Source organism: Quercus lobata, chromosome 4, assembly GCF_001633185.2.
Source record: "Quercus lobata isolate SW786 chromosome 4, ValleyOak3.0 Primary Assembly, whole genome shotgun sequence".
In the NCBI taxonomy this organism is placed as follows: Eukaryota; Viridiplantae; Streptophyta; class Magnoliopsida; order Fagales; family Fagaceae; genus Quercus; species Quercus lobata.
In genome coordinates, this window is record NC_044907.1 from 46151247 (window position 1) to 46173467 (window position 22221).

Here is a 22221-nt window from a genome sequence, read left to right on the forward strand (position 1 = left end):
CTCTCCTTTGTGTGTGTGTATGTTTGTTTCTAATAAAATAAAATAAAAAGACTCATGACACTCCTAGTTGTATTAGTAGTTCTAAATGCGTAATATTAATGAGAAAACGTCTAAACCTCAAATTGGAATGAATGAAAAATTATGACACTAAAAAAAAACCTTATTGCATGCGTGAAGTGTGTGTGATGAGGTTAGTTTTTTAATAATGTTGATGTGTAAAAATATGGGAAACACACACACACACACACTAGCATTATTTAGTAAATTCATATTGTGTGAAACCGAGGTATTATGAAATGCATATATATATATATATATATAGTAATAACTTATTAAAAGAGTGCAATAAATATGTTTGTTTACAGAACTCATAAGATGATTTATTTTTTTTTTTTTTTTTTTTTGTATATTATTTTTTGTCAATATCATGAAACAAAATTTATATGTTTTTCTTCAAACTTGCATGGATTTGAATTTGTCATTTATTTTTTTGCAAAATTTGTCATTATTAAAAAAAATATATATATATATATTTTTTGGGTTACTTTATCCTTTTTCTTTTTTTTTGTGTTGATCTTATCTAAATTAGATTTTTTTTTTAATTAAGTTTACGTTAATGTTAATACATATTAGCTATCATTTAATACTTTATCCACACACAAAAAAAAAAGTTTAAATTAAGCTAAAAGTAAAATTGTTACTTTATAAAAAAATTGAAACAATACTTATTGTTACTTTATCCAAATAAGTCGATAAGAACAAATAGAATTAGAAATATATATATATATATATATATATATTTTTTTTTTTCTACCTCAACAGTTTGTAAAACTGTTGTATGAAAGTTTGTGGTTGAGCATTATTATTAAAAGAATCAATGATATTGTTAAGAGTGACAAAATGTAATTTTATAGAACAAAATTACTTTTGAGGGGCTCCTTATTGTGATGTTGGGTTGCTTCTCTAGGTTGTTATGCAATTGGAATACCATATAATGGTGGGCTCGATAGTTTATCCTACAAAACTGTTAGTCAAATACGTACTTATGTTGAATTTTTGGGTAAATTACACCCCCCAAGGTTTTATGAAATTACTCCCTGCAAATGTTTCGTGAAGTTACGCTCCCCTTCGAGGTTTGCATAAATGTAATGTTTAAGTCCATACCACCAAAAAAAAAAAAAAAAAAGTCCATACCCCCTAGAAATAAATCCTCTCAAACTTTTTATTTCATTAAAAGCATATTCCGTTCAGAATAAAAACAAAAACTTACCTTACTAAGAATGATACTCTCCTCCCTTTAGATTTGTGAACGAATGATATTCCCCCGTAGGTATGTAAAAATTAATAAGAATTGTCTTTAATATAATATTCCATTTGTAAAAAATGGATGATTACATTTATTCAAATCTGACGAAAAGTGTCATTTCCTAAAACGTATGAGAGAGTCATTTTGTAATATGTAAAAAGGTTGGCGTAATTTAACCTAAATTTGAGTTGTCTATTTGTTATTTTGTGATGAATGCTTGCCTTTTCTTTTCTTTTACTGTTTAGGAATTATGAGGAACTATAGAACTTATGGTTTGAGCATTGAAACAGTTAAGCCCGAATTTTCACCATCAATTAGATAAATATACGTAATTTTTATTTTATGGGTTAGTTACTAGTTTGAAAAATACTCAAATCAATTAAACAAAACCCAAAAAATAATCTCAAAGTACGTTACATTAGCATTCATAACCAAACAGAGAAAAACACTCATATGCTTCCACGTATTACATTATCATGATTAAACATAGGCATTTGTAACACATAACACCTAACACCTAACCATTCGTAGTACAAAATACTTGACATTGTTCCATAACACAACCATAATACTACTACCTTCCAGGTTTTAATACAAAAACATCCAGCCAACGAGGGCTTGGCTGAGTGGGTAAGGCTCGAGCGTTTCGTGCACCACACCTAGATTCAAGTCCCGCTGCCTGCAGGAGTCCGTTGGTGGGCATCCTTAGTGGGGTTAAAATCCCACACAGGCCTCCATGGTGAAAGTCCGGCATTGGCCTGACACTCTGCCCGGGGGTGTAATATAACCATAAATCCCCCCATTTTTATTTACCAAAAAAAAAAAAAAATACAAAAACATCCAGAACACTACATCATTCCATAGTAAATATCCATAATACTTTTTTTATTTATTTAGTAATAAAACTTCAATAAATAAAATAAGTATGGAAAAAAAAAAAAACAAACAAACAAAAAAAGAAAAAAAGATTACATAAACCTTATCTAGTGACCATCTCTGTTGAAAAATTTTTCCAACCAAAGCTTTCTACGCAAGAACAGAAACAACTTCAGCGGGAACTGCTAGAATTTTTTTGTTATCCGTCTGCATAACAAAATCAAAATAATGGAGTATATGAGGTAATACTACATACTCATGTGCCTGAAACAACATTTGCATCAATTCACAACACTAAATTCCGAAATGACAATACACCAAGTACCCAACAACTTATCTCCCGTCGTATATTTTTAAAAGCGCAATTTTTTTTTAATCATTGTGTTAGCAACCCACATGAATGACCATCATCAACAACCTAAGCCCACACAAAGCAAAAATTTTCCATCGTGAAATCCATATGGAATTTGAAAAAACAACACATCACTAATCTCGACCTCAAATTTCTTGAACAAACCTAGAATAAGAAAACAGCACCAACCCAACAACCCAAACTCCTCCCCCCAAAATATAAAGAATGTATTACGATGTAACACCCAAAAATAAATAAAAAATAATAATCTGCAGGTGAGATATAACAGAACACAAACTGATAAACCAGAGTACAATGCATATCTGGAAACATAAACTGAAGTTATTGTATCTTGATGCAAACCTTGGACATATAATGCTAGATAGGAACATATATTTTCTGCACATTATTTAATAATGCTACATATACTTGGAAATATAATAGCATTCTAAACTCAAATTGAGGATGTAGAACTGCAGTGTGTGAGCATCAGGTTTTTCACCCAAAACAATCAGCATGGTCATTTCAGCACTAGGACTCATATGAACAAATAGATAAAAAAGGATTGGAGAAAAAAAATTGTCAAACTTGTCTTATAGACTTTCACATTGGGGAGTCAACAAGTTCCTATAATCTGACAGTTCAAACAAAAGTCCTAGTATCAAGGTACCTACGGCTAAAACCACCCAAATAGCCTCTTGCACATAGTTTTCATAATCAGACTGGCCCAGACCGGACCAGCTGGTTTTTTGGCAAGAAGTTCGGGGAAGTTGTGTTTCTGGAAAAATTTAAATTAGAGGCACGTGCAGGGACTCAAACCCAAGCCCCCCATATGCAAGAACTTGTGTTTGACATGCTAACCATTAACGCAAGTCAGCTTCTTGGGTCTTTATGTTACAAACTATTATATTTATTATATATAATTGAACTAATATATTTTATTTTGTCAAGATTTGACCTTGGTTGAACCCTGGTCCGACCTTAAAAAGCTTGAACCTCTCACTTTCATGGTTCTTTAATGTTATTTATTTATGTCTTAAAAAAGAAGCATTGTAGCCAGCGGTTCTAAAACCTTGCACTTTGTTTGGTTTGGTTGAAATGGGGTAAAGAAAAGACTGGGGGCTCAAGTGTTTTCCTCTGGAACCACAAAAAATAATCTGCCTGAAACAGGGAGAAGATGGAGAGGAGAGAAAAATGCAAGGTGTACTGCATCTTAAGAAAGAAACTCAATACAAAAGTGTGTGCGGTTAAAATGAAATTCTAATCTAGATACACAGCACATCAATCATACCTTCTTGGCAATTTTGGCTGGTCACTCCTTAAGCGTAGAATCTGCACTCACAGTTGCATGTTGGGACCGCAAAACAGAAGGAAAAAAATGCCCCCGGGGGGGGGGGGGGGGGGGGAGTTGTTATTAGTATCAAAATTATACGACTTTAGTTCACATTAATGATGATGATGATCTCAGGAGGCAACATGTGTAAATGACAAATTACAGAGGCTGTTTGAGCCCGTAAGATGCCATCTGTACCCAAATAATCAAAATTATATTATATTACTAAAGCAAGTACCTCCATGGATTTCATCTCATCCAGCGCAGCAATCTCTATTTTAGAACCCAAGGTTGTGTTCTCTAAAGATTTCAGTGCATCTCCACCCTCTTCAGCTTCCCTTTTCCGTTTTTTGGACAATGCAACTTGGTAATTCGGTTTTTTCGACACTGCAGCCTGGTAAAAGCAATAATTTTAATTTACTGACGAAATCAAATCCATTGTGATGTCAAGATTAGGGAGGGAATCTAAATTTTTACCTGACGCTTTTTGGTAGCGCCAGACTCAACAAAATAGTCTCTGTTTACTGGGTCTGACCTAATCCAAATCTCAGCAGAGCAATTTGTACATTTGAGGCATATCAGGCAGCATTCAAAGTCTAGATACCTCTACAATGAGAAACCAACCATTAAAAATTCAGTTCACTAAACATAGGATATTCAAATCTTGCATGAAGAAAAGAGTAGTGGGATAGAACATGGGGAAAACTAGGAAACAATAACTAAAAAAAATTCATAATATAAGGTACCACCTGTTCATTTTATAGAATAAGACAGCTTATTTATCAAATCAAGATATTAATCGGTTTTTTGTGCAAGCAAAAACTGAACCTCTGATCTCCTATTCGTCTATTAGAAACTTTATCAGTTGAGCTAACTAGAACTTTAACATTACATCAAGTTAGTTTTGAATTTTTCTCTTAAAAAAAAAAAAAAAAACTTGGATTCTTGCCAATAGTCTACAACCTAAATGGAACCTCCACTTTCCTTTTAAGTATGGATAGTGGCAGCAGTGGGTGATAACCGAGATGTGGCGATTCTTTATACCATGAAGTGTATGAGTATTATTATTATTATTATTTTGAGAAAGAAGAGTATGAGTATATTTACCAATGAAAATAGAAAGTAAAAACCTCTCTCTCTCTCTCTCTCTCTATAAGAAAAAAGAAAAAAGAAAACGAAGTGAAAACTAAAAACCAAGGTAAAAGGAAATCAACTGTGTCCAGTCTTCACTGACCTCTCCTCTCTCTCTCTCTGATAAGAGAAACTTCTTTAAACGCACTCTGCTCTCCATTCTCACTGTCCCTCTCTCTCTCAAACTTTTCTTCTACCTCCTCAGCCCAACCTATACTATAGGAATATAGGTCTCAGTCGCCGCCATTATCAAAGTACTCTCTTACTTTTTTCCTAGCCTTTTTTCCTATGTTACTACTTACACTACATAAAGATTGCATATAAGCAAAAACAGAGCGCGTTTGAAACAAGTCTACTTCCTTTCCTCCTTTAGCACTTGAATTTACTCAAACCCACCGACCCTTTTCAGCTATTTCCTTTACTTCATTATATCTTCCTTATTAACTGCGCTTGCCAAGAAGGAAATAGGAAGTGAAAAGGTCGGAACTTTTTTTGTACAATCTTTAATTTCTTATGGATTTCTTGCTCTTATCCCTATCACCTTCACTAAAGAAGTTGGTGAGTCTTCGTTGAGCTCAGGTGAACCTTCTAAACATTATACATTAGGTCCAGCTTTTGTAGGTCCTGCACCTAACAAATTCCTGCAATATTTTCCTTCTTGTAAGAATGGATCACCAATGTATCAAACAACATATTTTGACTGGGGCATCTGGAACAACATAATCTCGATTGCTTCATGGTATCATTGTGATCAGACCTGGTCTGCCTGGGTTTCTAGGATGCATGCCATTTTGAAAGACAAGTGGGTTGATTTGGGTATTTGTGAGGCAATTTGCAGCTCTCAATTTGAAATGCCTCTTAATCAGCCCCTAATTGCGGCTTTGTTGTTATTTTGGTCTCCCGTGACCAATACTTTTCACTTTCCAGAGGGGTTTATGACCATCACTATTGCTGATGTGGTTAGTATGCTGGGATTATCAGCAATTGGGGATGTTCCTTACCCGGCTATGCTCCTCTAGGTGTTGAGTCATATCATTGCCCTACTAAAGGAAGTGAATTAGGATATCAAGCACTTTTGAAGAGAGAGGTGAGATATGATGACAAGATCACTTTCCAACAGGAGTGTTCTTTCTATCTCTATTGGATTTGCAAATTTCTCGTTTGCAATCCATCAAAACGTATTCTTCAACAATTTGTGCCACTAGCTGTTGCGCTTGCTAAAAGGAAGAAATTAGCCTTGGCCCCATATTTTGTGGCCAATCTATATCGAGCTCTTTATTCTCTAACCGGAGAAAACCTTTCAAAGTCTATTGGTGGTCCTCTTTGGTTCCTCCAGATTTGGGCTTATGCATGTTTCCCTATCTTAGCTCCAATTATTACAGATTATGGGAAATCTAAACCTATTAATTATGCCCAAATGTGGATGGAGGCTAGGTATGAGAAAGGAATAACCCCAACATTCAAGAGGTGCTTTGAAGTTTTCTTTGATATCCATAGGTCAAGATTGGACTTCAATTTCATGCCATTCTTTGAAAGGAAATTTGGCTCGAAGGAATTTCTGATAGTGGCAGCAGTCATATATATATATATGACTCCCTCAAATCAGCCATAGATATTGAGTTTTTTCATAGTTTTTTTTATTTTTTTTTATTTTTTATTTTTTTTATGTTTCCTGCTATTCTTCTAACCTCAATGGGAGGATCTGCGTTTTTCTTCGTTGAATCCAAAACTTTTGAGTTTTCAGTTAAGGAAAATTTTGGATTACTTATCAAAAAATAATTATAAAGTCTAGCGGTAGAGTGAGAAACTTAGCTTTTTAATTTTATGAACCTCACCAAACTAAGATATAAGTGAAGGAAGGCAGATAGATCTAGGAAACCAAAAGATCGAGAGAGAGAGAGAGAGAGAAAGAAATACGGTACCGCATCAAGAACCTCCTCCTTGCGGACAAAGAGATTGGTGCCCTGGTAAATATATTGGTAGCAGGCGTTGCAGCGAATGTTGATAGGGAGCACGAAGGGGGCATTTTCCACCACTGGTCTTGGCAGCTTAGTGGGCCTCGGTAACGGTCTCTTGCATCTAAGCGGCGGTCTACATCTGACCATCCTGGTTCTAGAGGAGAAGCCAAACAGAACGTTTTTTTCCGAATGAAGAAACTCACAGGTTAAGCCGTTTGGCAATACATCTTCTTATGTGAAAACATTAGGTCAGGCTGTGGCGTAAACCACTGGTTTTATGCCATCTAATAGCCCTTTGCCATGTCACCAATCACTTAAATCCCTAACAGAGAACGAGAAACAAAATGATTTCCCAAAAAAAAGCTCTTGCTGCTTTCCTCTGCTTCACCATGCCGTATCCCCTGTCGTGACCACGAAACACTCTAAAGTATGTTTGGTTGCCAAGAAACTGAAAAAACAAAAACGAAAAAGAAAAAGAAGAAGAAACCCCATCTCTTTCTAGTTTTACTCAAGAGGATGGGGTAAAACCCAACAACAACAACAATAATAATACTAAAAAAACACAACAATTCAACACAACAGACTTAAAATTCTTCACTTATTTCCCACCCACATCTTCGATTTTCTTTTCCTCACGTTTTCTCAGCAACCAAACAAAAAAAAAAAAAAAAAGAGACAGTCAACAAATCAATAAAGACCCACAATTTTTTTCAGTACCCAAAAGAGAAAAGAAAGAGAAAAACTCAAAAAGGGTAGGAAAGGAAGGCTAAAAAACCAGTGAAGCAGTTGAGTTTGATGTTGGCTTGGGCGCGTTCAGCGAAGAGCTCAATGCTTTCAGGGTTTTGCTCGATGGCCTGGAAGTAGAGCTCAGCTGCTAGCTCGAAGTGGTCGTCGATGTAGGCTTCCTTGGCCTTAATTTCCAGATCGGACGCCATGGATGGCTTGCACACAGAGAGAGCGAGAGAGAGAGATGGGAACAGTCTAGAGAAAGAGGAAAGGAGATCAGCGTGATTATCATTATTATTATCATTTTGAAATTGTTCTGTTTTTAAGTGATGGATGACGTGGTAAAAGACTATTGGATGGCGTAAAACAAGTGTTTTACGCCACAGCCTTACCCGATGTTTTCTCTTTTTTGAAATCGTTCTGTTTTTACGTGATAGGTGACGTGGCAAAAGGCTATTGGCCGGCGTAAAACACCAATGTTTTCTCTAAAAGAAATCGCCATCTTTTCCTGGCGGCAACCAAACACAAGATTAGAGAGAACTTTTCCTTGCTCACTGATATGAAGGAACAAAAGCAAAAGGTCTCGTCTCCTCTGTTCTCGGCATTGCAAGGTAAAAGGCCCTATTAGAAATTGTATTGTATAATAGTCTTTGTATTTTTTGTACATTTATTGTGGAATCTCCTTCATTCGAGTCTCTACTAGACCGTTATCATATTCTCCATCTTCAACCAATGGTTGATATTCGATCTAGGGCTTGGAGGAGTTCTTCAATCGTTGGACTGATTGTGGAAGATTTATGGTCTGTGAGTTTTCTGACTATTCAAAGAACAGGTTTTGCTTCGTCTTCCTCTTATTTTACTTTAACCTTCCTTGGAGATTGGATGTTAGCCATTTTGAAGATCATTCTTTTGATAAATTGCCAAAGAGAATGCTTGGTGCTGTTTCTCCACTCAGCAAACTATGACCTGAACTTATGTGATTTTGGGCCAGCATGTTATTGATGCTTGAAGGTCCTAGTGTGGAGAAAAGTATGTGAGTTTGTTTTTCCTGAGATTTGAAGCATGCCCCTTTGGTTTTTAACTCATTTCTAATCTATAACGGGTCTTGATCACAACATGGTTCGGAGCTTCAATTCTTTTGGCTTGGCTCTTGTGGTCAGTTTTATGAGATTGCGACATCAAGCTGCCCTCCACATTGGTATGGTGCTACAGATTTGGAAAGAGATTCTCATCTTTTCGCTGTGCATTTTCCTGCACTTACTGCATCTGTTGTGAGGTTCACAGGGGCCGGTGGTTGCTTGGTTGTTGGGACGCCTACTTCTCTTTCTGCAAATGTGGATGTTGCACTTTGTTTTTGCTATGGTGGTTTACTCCGTTTGCAGCTGGGTTTCATTGGTTTCTGTTGCCATTGGTATTGGCATGCCTTCTTAGAATTTGATGCCAGATTTTAGACTTATGGTTTGCTACCTCACTGCATTTGAAAGGTTCTGTCAATCCATGTCTAGTACTCTAGGCACTCTACTCTGTTTAGGAGCTATGGTGCTTGTCTATTTTAGAGCCCTGTTGCTCATCATATTTTTGGAGCAGTGGGGCTCACCTTTACGCAGAAAGTTCTGCATCATTCTGATCTTAGTAGAAAGTTCTGCATTGTTTCCGGTTTCTGCAGCAAGTTCTGCGTTGCTTACGGATTTGTTTCCGGTTTTGTTGTTCTCCATTGATGTGTTGGTGTTTGCCGGCAATACTTTGTTGGGTCTATTGTTCTCCAGCCAGTGTTGGTGTCTTTGCAGCTGTCATTCCGGTTTCCATCATTGCCCTTTTTTGGCATCTTTTGTCTGCGATCAGTGGCGCCTCACTGGCACCTTCCTGTTGCACTTGATCATGGCATCTTGGAGCCCACATTGAGTCTTTTACTCTGCTATGCAGGATTTCTTGTTCTTCATCTAGGTTCATGTGTGTACACTCGATCTTGACTCTTGAGGGGGCCTATTAGAATTTGTATTGTGGATTTGTCTTTGTATTTTGTACCTTCTACTTTAGTCTACACATTTTTCATATTTTCCAAATGTGATTTTTTTAATTAGTTTGGAATTACCGAATTAGTTAGTTTGTTAGTGATATTTTCTTAGGCCATATAAGAGTGCTTTGATGTAATTTACACACATTGATAATACAAGCTAGGCTGCACGAACACCGACACGGATACGGTGTACAGCAATTTTTTAAAAACAAGGGTATGACATGTCTAGGGTATGATGATTACTTAATTAATTAATATTTATATTTAGGTATTTTTTAAATTTTTTTTTAGATATAATTTATATTTATTTTAGAATTTAAATTAAATAAGAACAGCAAAGAAGTACAATATCACTCATAAAATAGCAAATACAAAACAACAAAACAATTAGTCATTTACTAAACCCATATAGAAAAACCCATAAAATTAGAAATAGTCAATTACTAAACAACAATGTTAACAAAACAAATAGTTAAATTACTAAACCTATAATAGAAAATGTAGAAGGCTAAAGCAGTAAAACCAATAAAAGAAAACGTGTAAGGAATTGTACTTGATTTGTTGACCCCTTGTACACTTCTTGTGTACTTGACCTTTTTTGATATCAATAAAACTTATTACTTATCAACAAAAATAAAAAATAAAAAAATAAAAAGTTTAAGGCAAAATTGCAAAAATGATAAAACCCAACCATAAAAAGAAGAGAAAAGAACTGAGAAAGATGGTGGGAAATTAACCCTGTTTGCCAAATAATATAATTAATAAGCACTGTTTTCAAATTATATTTTTTACTAGCATCTCGAGTATTAGAGACTTGATTTAGGGTTTATAAATCGAGTCTCAAGGACTCGATTTTCATGGGTTGATCATGTCTGATGTGGCATCTTTTTCACGTGGCGACCACCTAGAAATCCAGTCTCTAAAACTTGATTTATAAGCACCCTTTAAAAAACAAGTATAATGTTTTATAAGCACACCCACCTTCTCTTCCTCTCTCTTTCTCTGTTTTCCAATTCCCAAATTCCCAAGTCCAACAAACAAACACAAAGTCAACAACCATGTCCTCCACCACATCTCCCCCAATTCTCCCAATCTTAAACACCACCGCTACCACCACCACCACCAATCGCCACCCCAGCTTTTCGCAACTTCCTTAGCAACATAACCGAATCGGTCCGCAACAACCTCGCCCAGCGCCGCCCATTGTCTAAGCTCGTCGACCCAGGCCGCACGGCTTAGGTTAGTTTGATTTGATTTTGTTCTTGGATTTTTTGGGACTTTGGAAGTTTGAGAAAGGAGAGTGGGAGAAGAACTGGATCTGGGTCTCTAAACACTTGAAAATATTTGTACTATAAATGTTGCAGATGTAAATCGAGTATCGAGTCTTAGAGACTCGATTTACAGGTGAACATCACGTGGAAAAAGTGCCAACTCAAACCTGATCAGAACATAAAAACCGACTCTCAAAGACTTGATTTATAGTCCAAAATCGAGCTTCTTAGTCTTGAGATGCTAGTAAAAAATATAGTTTGAAAATGTGGCTTACTAATTATAATATTTGAAAATCAAGGTTAATTTTCCATTTTGGCCGAGAAAGAAAGACTGAGAGAGAGAGAGAGAGATCGAAACCTGGAATTTTTTTTCCATTTTGCCTTAAATTTTTAACAATTTTGTTAGTGGTTATGTTTGCAAAACAATATAGAAAAATAGCATCTCGAGTTTTCCAAATCGTTCTTCTTCTTCCTTTAGATCTGGTTGTTCGGTTCTTCAAATTGTCTTCATCTTCATGCGTTTTCCAAATCGATTCTTCAAATCTTCTGTAGATCGTTCTTCTTCTTCCTTCGGATCTGGTTCTTCAATTCTTCAAATCGTCTTCATCTTCATGCTTTTTCCAGATCGGTTCTTTGGATCGTCTTCGAATCTTCATGCATTTTCCAGATCGGTTCTTCAGATCGTCTTCATCTTCATCGTCGTTCTTCAGATACTTCTATAGAACTCGAGTTTGAGAAACTCCAGTTCCACCTCAACACTAGAACTTGAGTCCTTGAGGCTCGATTTTGTCACCGAACTCGAGTTTCACAGATTCAAGATACTAGTTTCCTAAATAGTATCAAAACCTTGCTAACTAATGATATTCTCTCCCAAAATTATGCTAGCTTGCAAATTACCTCTCGAAACCTAAAGGCAAGAGAAACTTCGTTCTATGACGGAGGGAAAGAGAGGGAGCTTAAGGGTCGCTGGCGGGGGTTCTTTTGTCGCCGATCTACGGTGGAGTGACTCGCTCAACATCGACAAGGCAAGAACAAAGCAAAGAGAGGCGCTGAGGGGCTTCGGTGCAAGAGAAGGAAGAACTGAGAGGCAGATGTCTTTTAGGGCTTCTAGTTGATTGTTACGCTCAAACCAGGATCAACGGTGAGTGGTTTGTCCAATTGTCAAAATCTTGCTTTCTTATTTTTTTATTTTTTTATTTAGATTTACCATATCTGGGACGTACCGGCGTGTTGCAACCGTGTCGCGACCGTGTCCGGGCTATACCCAGATTTTTAAAATTAAAAAAAAAAAATTCCTGGTTCGCGTTAGGTACAGATTTGGGAAGTGTCTTACCAATACCGTGTCGGACACAGGTACTTGGTCAAAATAGGCCTGTCCATGCAACATAAAATACAAGAAGTTATTTATTTTACTCTCTATACTTTGACAAGCCCTGAGCTCAAGTTTTAGCTTCACCAAACCAAAGCATGTATTAATTATTATGGTTGATGATCAGGCATTCAAGGTTCTAATTACATCTAATTGCAATTTTTTTTTCTTTTTCTTTTTTGAGTAAAACTAAAAAACCCTAATAAAAATTATGTCTTTTTGTTTCTCATTTTTCTTTTTATTTTTTAATTTTTTGTTGTCTATTCTTTGTATGTGTGTGTTTCTCTTTTTAGAATTTAAAAATGGATGAGACTATGAAGCAATTCCAAGAGGGCTTAATTGAGCTTGAAACTGAAGCTGAGCATCTTCTTTTAGCTCACCATCAGGTATTTTTCTTAAACTCACTGCTTTGTTTTGGAACATTTTGTTATGTTGCTAAGAAAGTGTGGGAAAATACAAAGACATTTGCCATTCGAAGCTTGAGGACAATTTCTATTCACTATTTTAAGACAAGACTGTAATTTAGAACTCAAAATTGAAACATTAATGCTTAAGAACACAAACTGATAAATTTTTGCTGTTATTAGGGAACTAAGAAACAAAATTGCAAAGCTCAACTAAGTCCAATACAAGTTGTTTGGCTCGGTTGAGTTAATAACCTATTTTTTATTTACTTGAAGAAAAAATTTTAATTTGTTGTTATTGTTGTTTGGTTTTTTTTTTCCCCCTTTGATTAAAATTATGTTTACCTAAAGAAAGGGGAAGGGAAAGGAAAGGAATTAGAGAAGAAAATAATTCAAAATTCTTCCTTGGAAGTAAACAAAAAATTTCTCTTCGAAATAGATGAGATTTGGAGAGAAAAATTGGTTGCAAGGTGGGCTATGACTTCTGGAGTTTTGTTTTCCGATCTTTTGGGATGCATAGGGTTTAGCAGAGAAGGTAATTGATTTATTGCTTGGTTGGAGAAAATGGGTGATAAACATTCATCAGACATGGAAAATGGTTCCTTTGAGTTTGATGTGGACTATATGGAGAGAACGCAATAGGCATACATTCAAGGATGAGAAGCACACAGGAAATAAGTTGCTTGTATTTTTTCTAGTTCCTTATTTGGTTGGTCTCAAGGCATGTGGTTTTATGAAAAGGGATTCTATTGTTGTGTTTTTAGATACACTGCCTTTTGTAGATAATTTTTTCATTTCTTGTAATTCTTTAGGCTCTTCGTGTTCATTTTACATGAAGTAGCCTCTTTTTAATAAATTATTATTATCTATTGTTAAAGATGAGAATAAAATAATATAGAAAAGTGGTACCAAAACAAAGAGAAAACACAAGGGATTACGTGGTTTGGCCAACAGCCTATATTCACGGGATAAAGCCATGGCAGCTACATCTTTACTGTATTCTCAAGTGTTGATTACAATGAACCATAGTAGGGCATGTATAAGAGCTAGGGTTAGCCCTACATGGGCTTACAATATAATAGGCCTCTTGACCATTTTACATTAACATTAACTCAATGTCTTCAACACCTAAAAATAAAAATAAAAATTATTTCTTCTTTTTACTTTAAAGGAGGTAATATAGCTTTTTATTTTTTTCTTTCTTTCTTTTTGTGCATGTGTATGTGTGATGGATAAATCTTACTTTCTTTGTGAGGACATGAAGGGTTACTGATTCCTTTGATGAAAATGTAGCTAGTTGAAAATGACAGAGTGAGGAATGGGAATAGGGAGGCACTTACTGCATTGAGGAAGAGGGCTCAGGCTACAAAAACTAGCGTTCCATCTCCTTTTGAGTCAATAATGAGAGATATTGGGGATCCCGAATCCAGGCCCTTGGTGGAGGTATGTACCACCTGTGGCTACCATGACTCTAATGAGCGGACATGGATGATGTTCCCCAGGACTGATCTTATTGGTAGGATTCCATTTCATGCTGCTCATACCATCTTGGAGACAAGTTTTTCTCAAACCTATCTTATTTTATTGCAATTACGTGTTTAAGTTGCTTTTTAATATGGCAGTTATAGATATACACACACTCATCACATACCAAATGAGGTGATTTAGTAAGGAGTTCCTAGGCTTACTAAGTTTTTGAGTATGTTGAGTTGTTGAAGAAATACAAAATTAACATACATCAGAAATGAAACTTTTGTTCTTTCTAGAATTTGCGTTCTTTCTAGAATTTGTGCTCTGTTACTCAAATATTACTCGCATACTACTGTAAGTAAGCCTCTTTCTATAAATATTAACTCAAGTCAAACAATAGCTCTGTTCCAACTCTCCTGGTAATCTAACCAAATTAAATTTTGAATTCCTCCATCCAGGAGTTTTTTAATTTAATCTCTCTGCATTGTTTGTTCCCCTAGTAAACAATAACATTTTGGATTCATTTGAGAAATGCAATAGAGAAGGCTTAAAATTTTAATTTGTTAGAGATACTTGTAAATATATAGAATAAGACCAATTAAGAAGCAATGGCAAGCTTGAGACTAATAGGTATTAGATTGATTGTTTTGGATTTTGAACCCATACTTGGAACTGAGAACCCTGTTTTGATAATCCACATGCTCAACTAAATTTTTCTAATGATAAGTTGATATCTGAAGTTAGTTACAATATATATATATATATATATATATGTATATATATATTGGGTGCATGTGTGGCTTACCAATAAAAAACTAGTTACAAATAAAGGAATAGCTAGATGTTTTATATGTTCAAGTATCAAACATTCCATGATCATGTCATTGTATTATTGGCTTGATATATTGGTTTTTATCCCTGATTTCAATCATGGGGATTGTTGTCAATTACATATCCAAAAAAAATGGTGATTGTTGTCAAGGCTATTGTTTTGTTGGTCTTATAGCAGTTCTTAACAACTTACAATGCCCGGTTTGCAATTTGTGCTAGAAAAAGCATTGTGCCTCTCCCTATATGCATGCCATACGATCTTGGATGCAAGGTCGGATTGAGTTTATAACAGTTGGATCACAAAATCAAGATTTTGTTCTGTCCTATTACAAACTGATCTCTAGATGAATCTCCTTGTGTCATTGTAACATCTAATATTTATGATGTGGTGATGGAAGATTAATTTGTCACTGCTTCGCAATTTTTTTATCCAAGATTTATTTTATTTTTATGGGAAAATGTGTGAAGTTCGTTAGAATAATGGTTAAGTGATTTAATTTACCTCTTTCTTATTAGTTTAAGTTTTGGGGACTAGTGATAGTTTATCATTTATTAAGGCTCCACCTCCCCTTTAAAAATTAAAAATTCCATGGGTACTCACTTATTGAGGGAGAAATTGAGTCTGTACATTAGGGATTGTATTAGAATAATGATTATGTGACTAAATTCACTTATTTCTTTTTTGGTTAAACTTTTGGGACTAGCAGTAGTTTATCGAAGTCTGATTGAAGCAAGATTCGTGTGATTTTAAAGATATAGTTATAAGAATTCTAGGCTTAAAACAATTTTTAACTTGGGTTTCTATTTTGCAAGTTATGGTTAGTTTTATGAGGCAAGATTTTTCCACCAAATTACTAGCTGGCATTTTTTAAAATAAGCCACCTGACATTGGGTCTTATGAGAATCACATGATTTTTTATTTGATAGGTTAGAATCACATGATTTTTTTTTTTTTTTAAGACTTAACAATGATTGCCTGTTAAGCCTATAATTTTTTTTTTTTTTTTTTTCAGTTCTCTCTCCAATCTCACTTTCCCTAAGTTGCAACTAATCTTTATCATTGTCAATCCCCATTTGCTAAGAAGTCATCTAGTTAAAAATGCCGCACCTTTTCCAAATAAGATTACTGGTCTCTTCACGTTTTTAAGCAATGATATTGTTTTCTCAACATCAGAAACCAAAGGGATTAGATTTGAATTGTAAATGTGTAAGTTTTGACAATGGATAAGGCAGTTCAGCTAAGGAGGAGTTGGTGATGGGCTTGGGCCACGGAGTAGGGAATTCAAGAGACTTGTGTGGCTTGGATTGAGAAGTTGGAGAAGGGCTTGATGGATTCAATGTGATTGAGCTATCACTATGATGACGGCTATTTAATTAAGGCCAGCAAGCTCTGTATTTTGTGCACATAGGTGAGAGATTTCCTAGTGAGGGAAGTGCACATGGATGGGCTTGCAAGGATATTTGGGTGCAATAAGACCATTGAGGAGCTAGAGCACAATTCTATTAGCCAAGCCTTAAGTGAGATGTCACCAAGATAATTGGCTAGAGTTGCCAATGTCAACTGGCTAAACACTCTAAGTAAAATGTTGGCCTTTACACCCCTTTACTGGTGCTAGATTGCCCTAGGTAGGATGTAAGCATGGATTTTGTGCTAGGTCTCTCTTGCACCCTTAGGAAGCATCACTTTGCTCTTGTGACTATGGATAAGTTATCCAAAATGGCCCAATAATTCCCTATTCTGAGACCTCTAATGCCTCCAAGGTTGCCAAACTTTATTTCGACGAAATTGTCAAACTATATTGCCTCCCCAAAAACATAGTGTCTGATAGAGACATCGGGTTAATGAATTATTTTTAGAAAGCTTTTTGGCTCATAGAAAGAAAAAAGTTGAAATTCTTTATGGCTTACCATCTTGCAACATATGGTCAGACTGAGGTTGTTAATAAGAACCTTGGGAACATTTTAAGGTGTCTTGTAGGTGAAAATGCTATGAACTTGTATTCTATTCTCCCTACGGCCTGATTTGCATGCAATGCTCTATCAATAGAATCATAGGTACGAGTTCGTTTGAGGTTGTGCATGGTTAGAAGGCTAGGAAACCTTTAGGTCTCATCCCCACGTCCCCTCATGTTTGAGTGTCCGAGTCAACCAAAGCTTTTGGATGGCATGTCCATGACTTGCATCATGAAATCAACAAATGTATTCAAGCAAGTAATAAACAATATAAAATTTAGGTTGATTCTCATCATCGACATTTAGAATTTAAAATATCAGATTATGTCATGGTTCATAATTAAGCCTGAGCAAAGTTTCCTTTAGGAATAGTTCGGAAATTGCAAGCTTGCAGTGCTGGAACATTTAAGGTGCTAAAGCTAATTGGACCAAATGTGTATGTCATTGATATTAACACAACTCTTAGCATTATTATTATTATTATTATTTTAAGTAACAAAAGTTCATCAATCAAAAAAGAGAATACCCAGGTACACTAGAGGTGTTCCTGAGTAGCAGTACAGCAAACTCGCAAATTACAAAAATTAAATCAAATAAATTAGAACAAGGATGAGAAATTTAAGCAGTACTCCAATCCAGCAAAGAATGAAGGAGGGATTTAATCTCAAATATAGACCGTTCATTTCCCTCAAAGCACCTCACATTCTGTTCTTGCCAAAGGCACCACATAACACAGTGAGGCACAACCCTCCAGAAGACAATATTTCTATGTGGGGAAAGAGAGGTGAGAGAAGAAAGCAAGAGCAAGAGTAACCCCTTACTTGAATTATTTCAAGAATAGGACTAACATTTTTTGCCAAATTACAAAACCACCTTTTTTTTTTTTTTTCTGCTGAATTTTCGTGAGGCTCTCACCTCAAGCACCTTACAGACTTATTTAAGGTGCTCAACTAGGCTCTGAGGCAAGCACTTTACTAAAGGCACCTCTTAGGCTTCAATGGTGCTATGGTAGCACCTCACCTCGCCTGATCATCTAGGCGAGTGCCTAGCTCGCATGTGACTGCACTGCTTTGAGGTTCAAGATGTGTTGATACATGTATACAAGTATCTGGGGACCATCAAATATGAATTATTTCTTTAAAATTATTTTCCTGCCCAAATATATGATATTTTTAAGAATTATTGGATGGGTTTCATGGGTGACCAAATAGTATCAGTATCTTGGATATGCTGCTAATATAGCTCCGTTATAGGAAAAGAATTCCACCTGAAAGGAGTGGATTCAAGGTAGTGGAACAATGTTGTGAAGTTGCACAGGAAAGGATTCTTAGGATTCTTCGATAACATTTAGCTGCATTTGCTTACAAACTGGGCAGCTAAAAACTGTTTTCAGTTTGGCAGTATACTAGTCATCCAGGTGGCCCATGAGAAGGGATAAAGGACAGACTCTTCAAGAATCAAGAGTTGTTGAGATAATTAATTCTCCTTATTCTCAAATGGAACCTCCTTCCATGTAAGAGCAAGGCTGAAGGTGAGGTAATGGGTTCAAGACCCAACTTTCTAATTAAAAAAATTATAAATTATCCACATACTTTTTTTTCTTCATTTATAATCTTACAAGTGGTTGCTTCGTAGAAAATAATTTTTTTTTTCTATCTAATGTTTTATGTTATTGCTTAAGTTACTCGATGCTGCTGATAGTGTTTTGATCTTGATAGTCATTATTGTCAAGAAAAATGTTTCTTTACTTTATATATATAAAAGATAATTAATATTGTGGATAATCTAGGCCTTGTCCTTGTAATGTAGATCAAGCACAACTTGACTTTGAAGCAAAAAGACTACAGAGCTATATGAAAGAGAAGTCCATTTTGATTTCAGAAAGAGGTACCATTGGTGACAGGATCAGTCCAGGTGTACTCAAATCTCTCATAACCCTCTCAGACAAACCAAAGTAAGTGGTGATTTTGGAAATATAGTCTACGTCATGGCAATAACCACACCTCTAGTCCCCCTGTGGAAATTACACTCATTTCTTCTCCATCTCACAATTGTAACATTCTCATTTACCTGGTATAAAATTATGTATAGACTAGTTTTGAATGTTTTCTCCTAATGCTGCTCATGAGGGTTGCTAATTGCAACATTTGACTCCACGTTAGTAATGATAGAAAATTTAGAAGTTAATGTTTGTTTGATCTTCTTTAATCTTCATGGTTATACTTCTTTTTTGGGTCCTACTTTGCGGTTACACTTTTGTTCAGAACACTTACGCTTGTCAGTGATCAGCATATCATACACACCTGGTAACAGTAATTTTATGACACACACTTGAATGTACCAGCCTTGTTCCTGAAATGCGCAGAAAAAGACAGTGTATCATTACCTATTGTAGATGATACAAGTCAAGTTATACAAAATAATATGATGGTCCAAATGTGGCCATCAAAGATAAGATCTCCATTTCCTTTACATGTGTGCACACCATGATGAATGCTTCTTTAATGTTCTATGGCATAATACATGGAACCATGTTCCCATGTTTATAGTTAAGACTAGCTAGTATCTAATAATACATGATGAGTCTAAGACCTCTAGCTTTTGTCTTCTACTCAAATGAAGTGTTAAAAAGAAGAGTTTGGTGTCCAGTTGAGGGACCTTATAGTTTTATACTTTTTCCTAGAAGTGTGGAGGTTTCGTGGGGACTGAACAAAGGGTTTGCACATATTGCTCTCGTGTTCTTGCTCTGTGGTCCCTTAACAAAGGTTTGTACTGGGTCTGATTAGCTAGCTGATGGGACACTTCCCCTTCTGTCTCTCCTTTTCTTACCACTTTGTTTTACCCTCTTTTACTGTTAAGTTTTATTGCTATTAATAATTGATGTGCCTATAGATAGCAAGAAAAGCAATTTTAGGGTCCGTTTGGTTAGGCATTTTGGGAGCCTAAAAGTGAGTTTTGAAAACTCAAAATTCCATTTTGCAACAACAATCTCTCATAGTTTTCTTACAAACGTCATTTTAAACCCAAAACACTATTTTGCAACAACTTACACAAATACACCCTTAATACAAGATTTGTAGATGGCCTATGTCAATCTGCACTTTGCACAATAAGCTTGTTATTATTCTTAGTTACAGTAATTAGGTGTTGTTCTTTATGTTCTGCTCTTAAGATTCAGTTATGTAGCAGTATTTAACTAAAAATACACTTCCATTCCATGGGGAAAAAAATCACATGCCTGAATCTTAAGAAGATAATTCTAAGGAACAATACCTAAATATTGTACATAAGTTTTGTCCTATACACCATCTATGGAATCGAGGCATATTATATATGAATAATGTTACAGCCACAAATTATTTTATAGTATTTTTACAAATTGTTGATATAGTCAGTTCTTACTGGTTCTCATTTGAGCTCATCATTAATGTCACTTATTTATTCTAATAAGTCAACGCAGGATTTAGTTTGCATCCAATATTTTTGTGCAAAAGACAGTTCCACAGGAACAACACGTCTTACAATTGCCAAGATGTCGGCCTCATATTCTGTTAGTGCACATGACCCACTAGACTGAAGCTTACCCCTCAATGTTTAGAGAGCCCCATAACATTAAAGGAACATAGATAGACAAATTGATATCAACAAGGGAAACATACCATCCCCTAATGGTGTGATTCCAGCTAGTAAGATAGTAACCCAAAGGGAACTTGTGTTGTAAGTGGGTGGCAGGCTATTCTTGGTGTTAGTTGTAGTCAAAGATTGGCCCAAATATAAAATGCTAAACTTCGAGAGTGTTTAGATTTTACGCTTTTAAATTTCTAAGTTTGAGGGTTTTTAAATTTTAAACCTTGAAATTTCAAAACATAGATTTTATCTTATGTAGTTATATTTCGTTTGCATTAGTAGTCCTATCTATATATTTTTCGTTAAGTCATGTGTGTTAATTAGTTTGTCAAATAAAATGATGCCACATAATTTTTGTGAAAAAAAAATAATTAAAATAATTAATATAAAAATGACATCACATTATTTTATTGGACAAACTATATATGAGTGATAAGTTTATATGGCACTTAATGGAAAATATAGACGAGGGGATATAAATATAAATGAAATATAATTTGAAGGGGTAAAATCCAAATTATGAAACTTCATGGTGTAAAATTTAAAGGCTCCCAAACCGTGGGGATGTAGTTTGAGGTTTAGCCAACATTAAAAAACATTAATATATATATATATATATATATATATATATATATATATTTGGCCAAAGGAAAGAAACATAATTCCCTTCCTTAGGTAGCTTCATAAGGATGGCGACTTCTTATCGATGCTGGAAGTTTGCTTGTGCAATAGACTAATTAAAAGTCATATGTAATGTAAACAAAATATTATAAATATCATCGAAATTGAATGATAAAATATAAAATATTATTTAAGTTATAGATTGTTTTATCAAAACAAAATATATATATATATATATATATGGTAGGACCGTAGGATAATAAAATAGCTAAATAAATAATGAAATTTAATTTCTTTTTAAAAAAATATTAACTTATAAAAATAGAATATAATCAAAATAGTAATTTGAATTTCTTGTAACTTTGGAAATATAATTTCATATAGAGTAGAAATAGCTTCATTAATTTTTTTATTTAGAGTTTTTTAATACTTAATATATACTAGCCTCTGAGCACGCGTTCACGCGTGTGCTCAGAGGCTCTTTTATTTTTTTTTGGGTAAAGATTAAGAATTTTTACATCTATTATAATTTAGGATTACTACATTTTCCAATCACAAAAATACATGGTCGTGTGATGAAAAAATTATTTCACCAACAAAAACACATCACACCCACAAACGTGCATTTGTGGGTGAAATAATTTTTTTATCACTTACCTAGGTATTTTTGTGATTGAAAAATGTAGTAATCTTAAATTATAATGGATGTAAATTTTTAATCTTTACCAAAAAAAATTAAGAGGCTAGTGATTAATTAAACCAATAGAATTTTTTCCCTATCAAGGGTCTTAAATTTAAGTATGAATTTCAAATTTGTGTGCTTTCTATAACAGGAAGTCTCAAACAATAGGACAATTAAATAAAGATGAATTGAGTATAATAGTAAAAATAGATATAGTTTAAATATATATATATATATATATAAACCAATAAATGGACCAAAAATGCAATTGTAATTAAAAGTTAAAGTGAAATT

The 22221-nt window shown here is 34.9% G+C and overlaps 2 protein-coding genes across 6 annotated transcripts; one reads left to right on the top strand and one right to left on the bottom strand.

Annotated features, from left to right (window-relative positions):
• Window positions 1-1740: 1740 nt before the first annotated feature.
• Window positions 1741-7962, bottom strand: LOC115986703 (splicing factor YJU2-like). 4 transcript variants are annotated; one of them, XM_031109956.1, is made up of 6 exons: window positions 7732-7962; window positions 6921-7357; window positions 4345-4473; window positions 4106-4261; window positions 3826-3866; window positions 1741-2389 (listed from the first exon to the last, which is right to left on the bottom strand). In XM_031109956.1, exons 2-6 carry the CDS (start codon window positions 7101-7103, stop codon window positions 2368-2370), a joined length of 531 nt encoding a protein of 176 aa, XP_030965816.1. In that variant the 5' UTR covers window positions 7104-7357; window positions 7732-7962; the 3' UTR covers window positions 1741-2367. The 4 variants fall into 4 exon arrangements, with proteins under 4 accessions (XP_030965816.1, XP_030965815.1, XP_030965818.1 ...); XM_031109955.1 differs by having other exon boundaries at window positions 6921-7962; XM_031109958.1 differs by having other exon boundaries at window positions 3826-3891; window positions 6921-7962.
• Window positions 7963-11312: 3350 nt separating this feature from the next.
• On the top strand, window positions 11313-19184 carry LOC115986871. Of its 2 annotated transcripts, none has more exons than XM_031110229.1 (4): window positions 11313-12111; window positions 12633-12725; window positions 14037-14259; window positions 18807-19184. In XM_031110229.1, the coding sequence occupies exons 2-4, from the start codon at window positions 12642-12644 to the stop codon at window positions 18953-18955; spliced, it is 456 nt and encodes a 151-aa protein (XP_030966089.1). In that variant the 5' UTR covers window positions 11313-12111; window positions 12633-12641; the 3' UTR covers window positions 18956-19184. The 2 variants fall into 2 exon arrangements, with proteins under 2 accessions (XP_030966089.1, XP_030966088.1); XM_031110228.1 differs by lacking the exon at window positions 11313-12111 and adding an exon at window positions 12294-12475.
• The last annotated feature ends 3037 nt before the right edge of the window (window positions 19185-22221 follow it).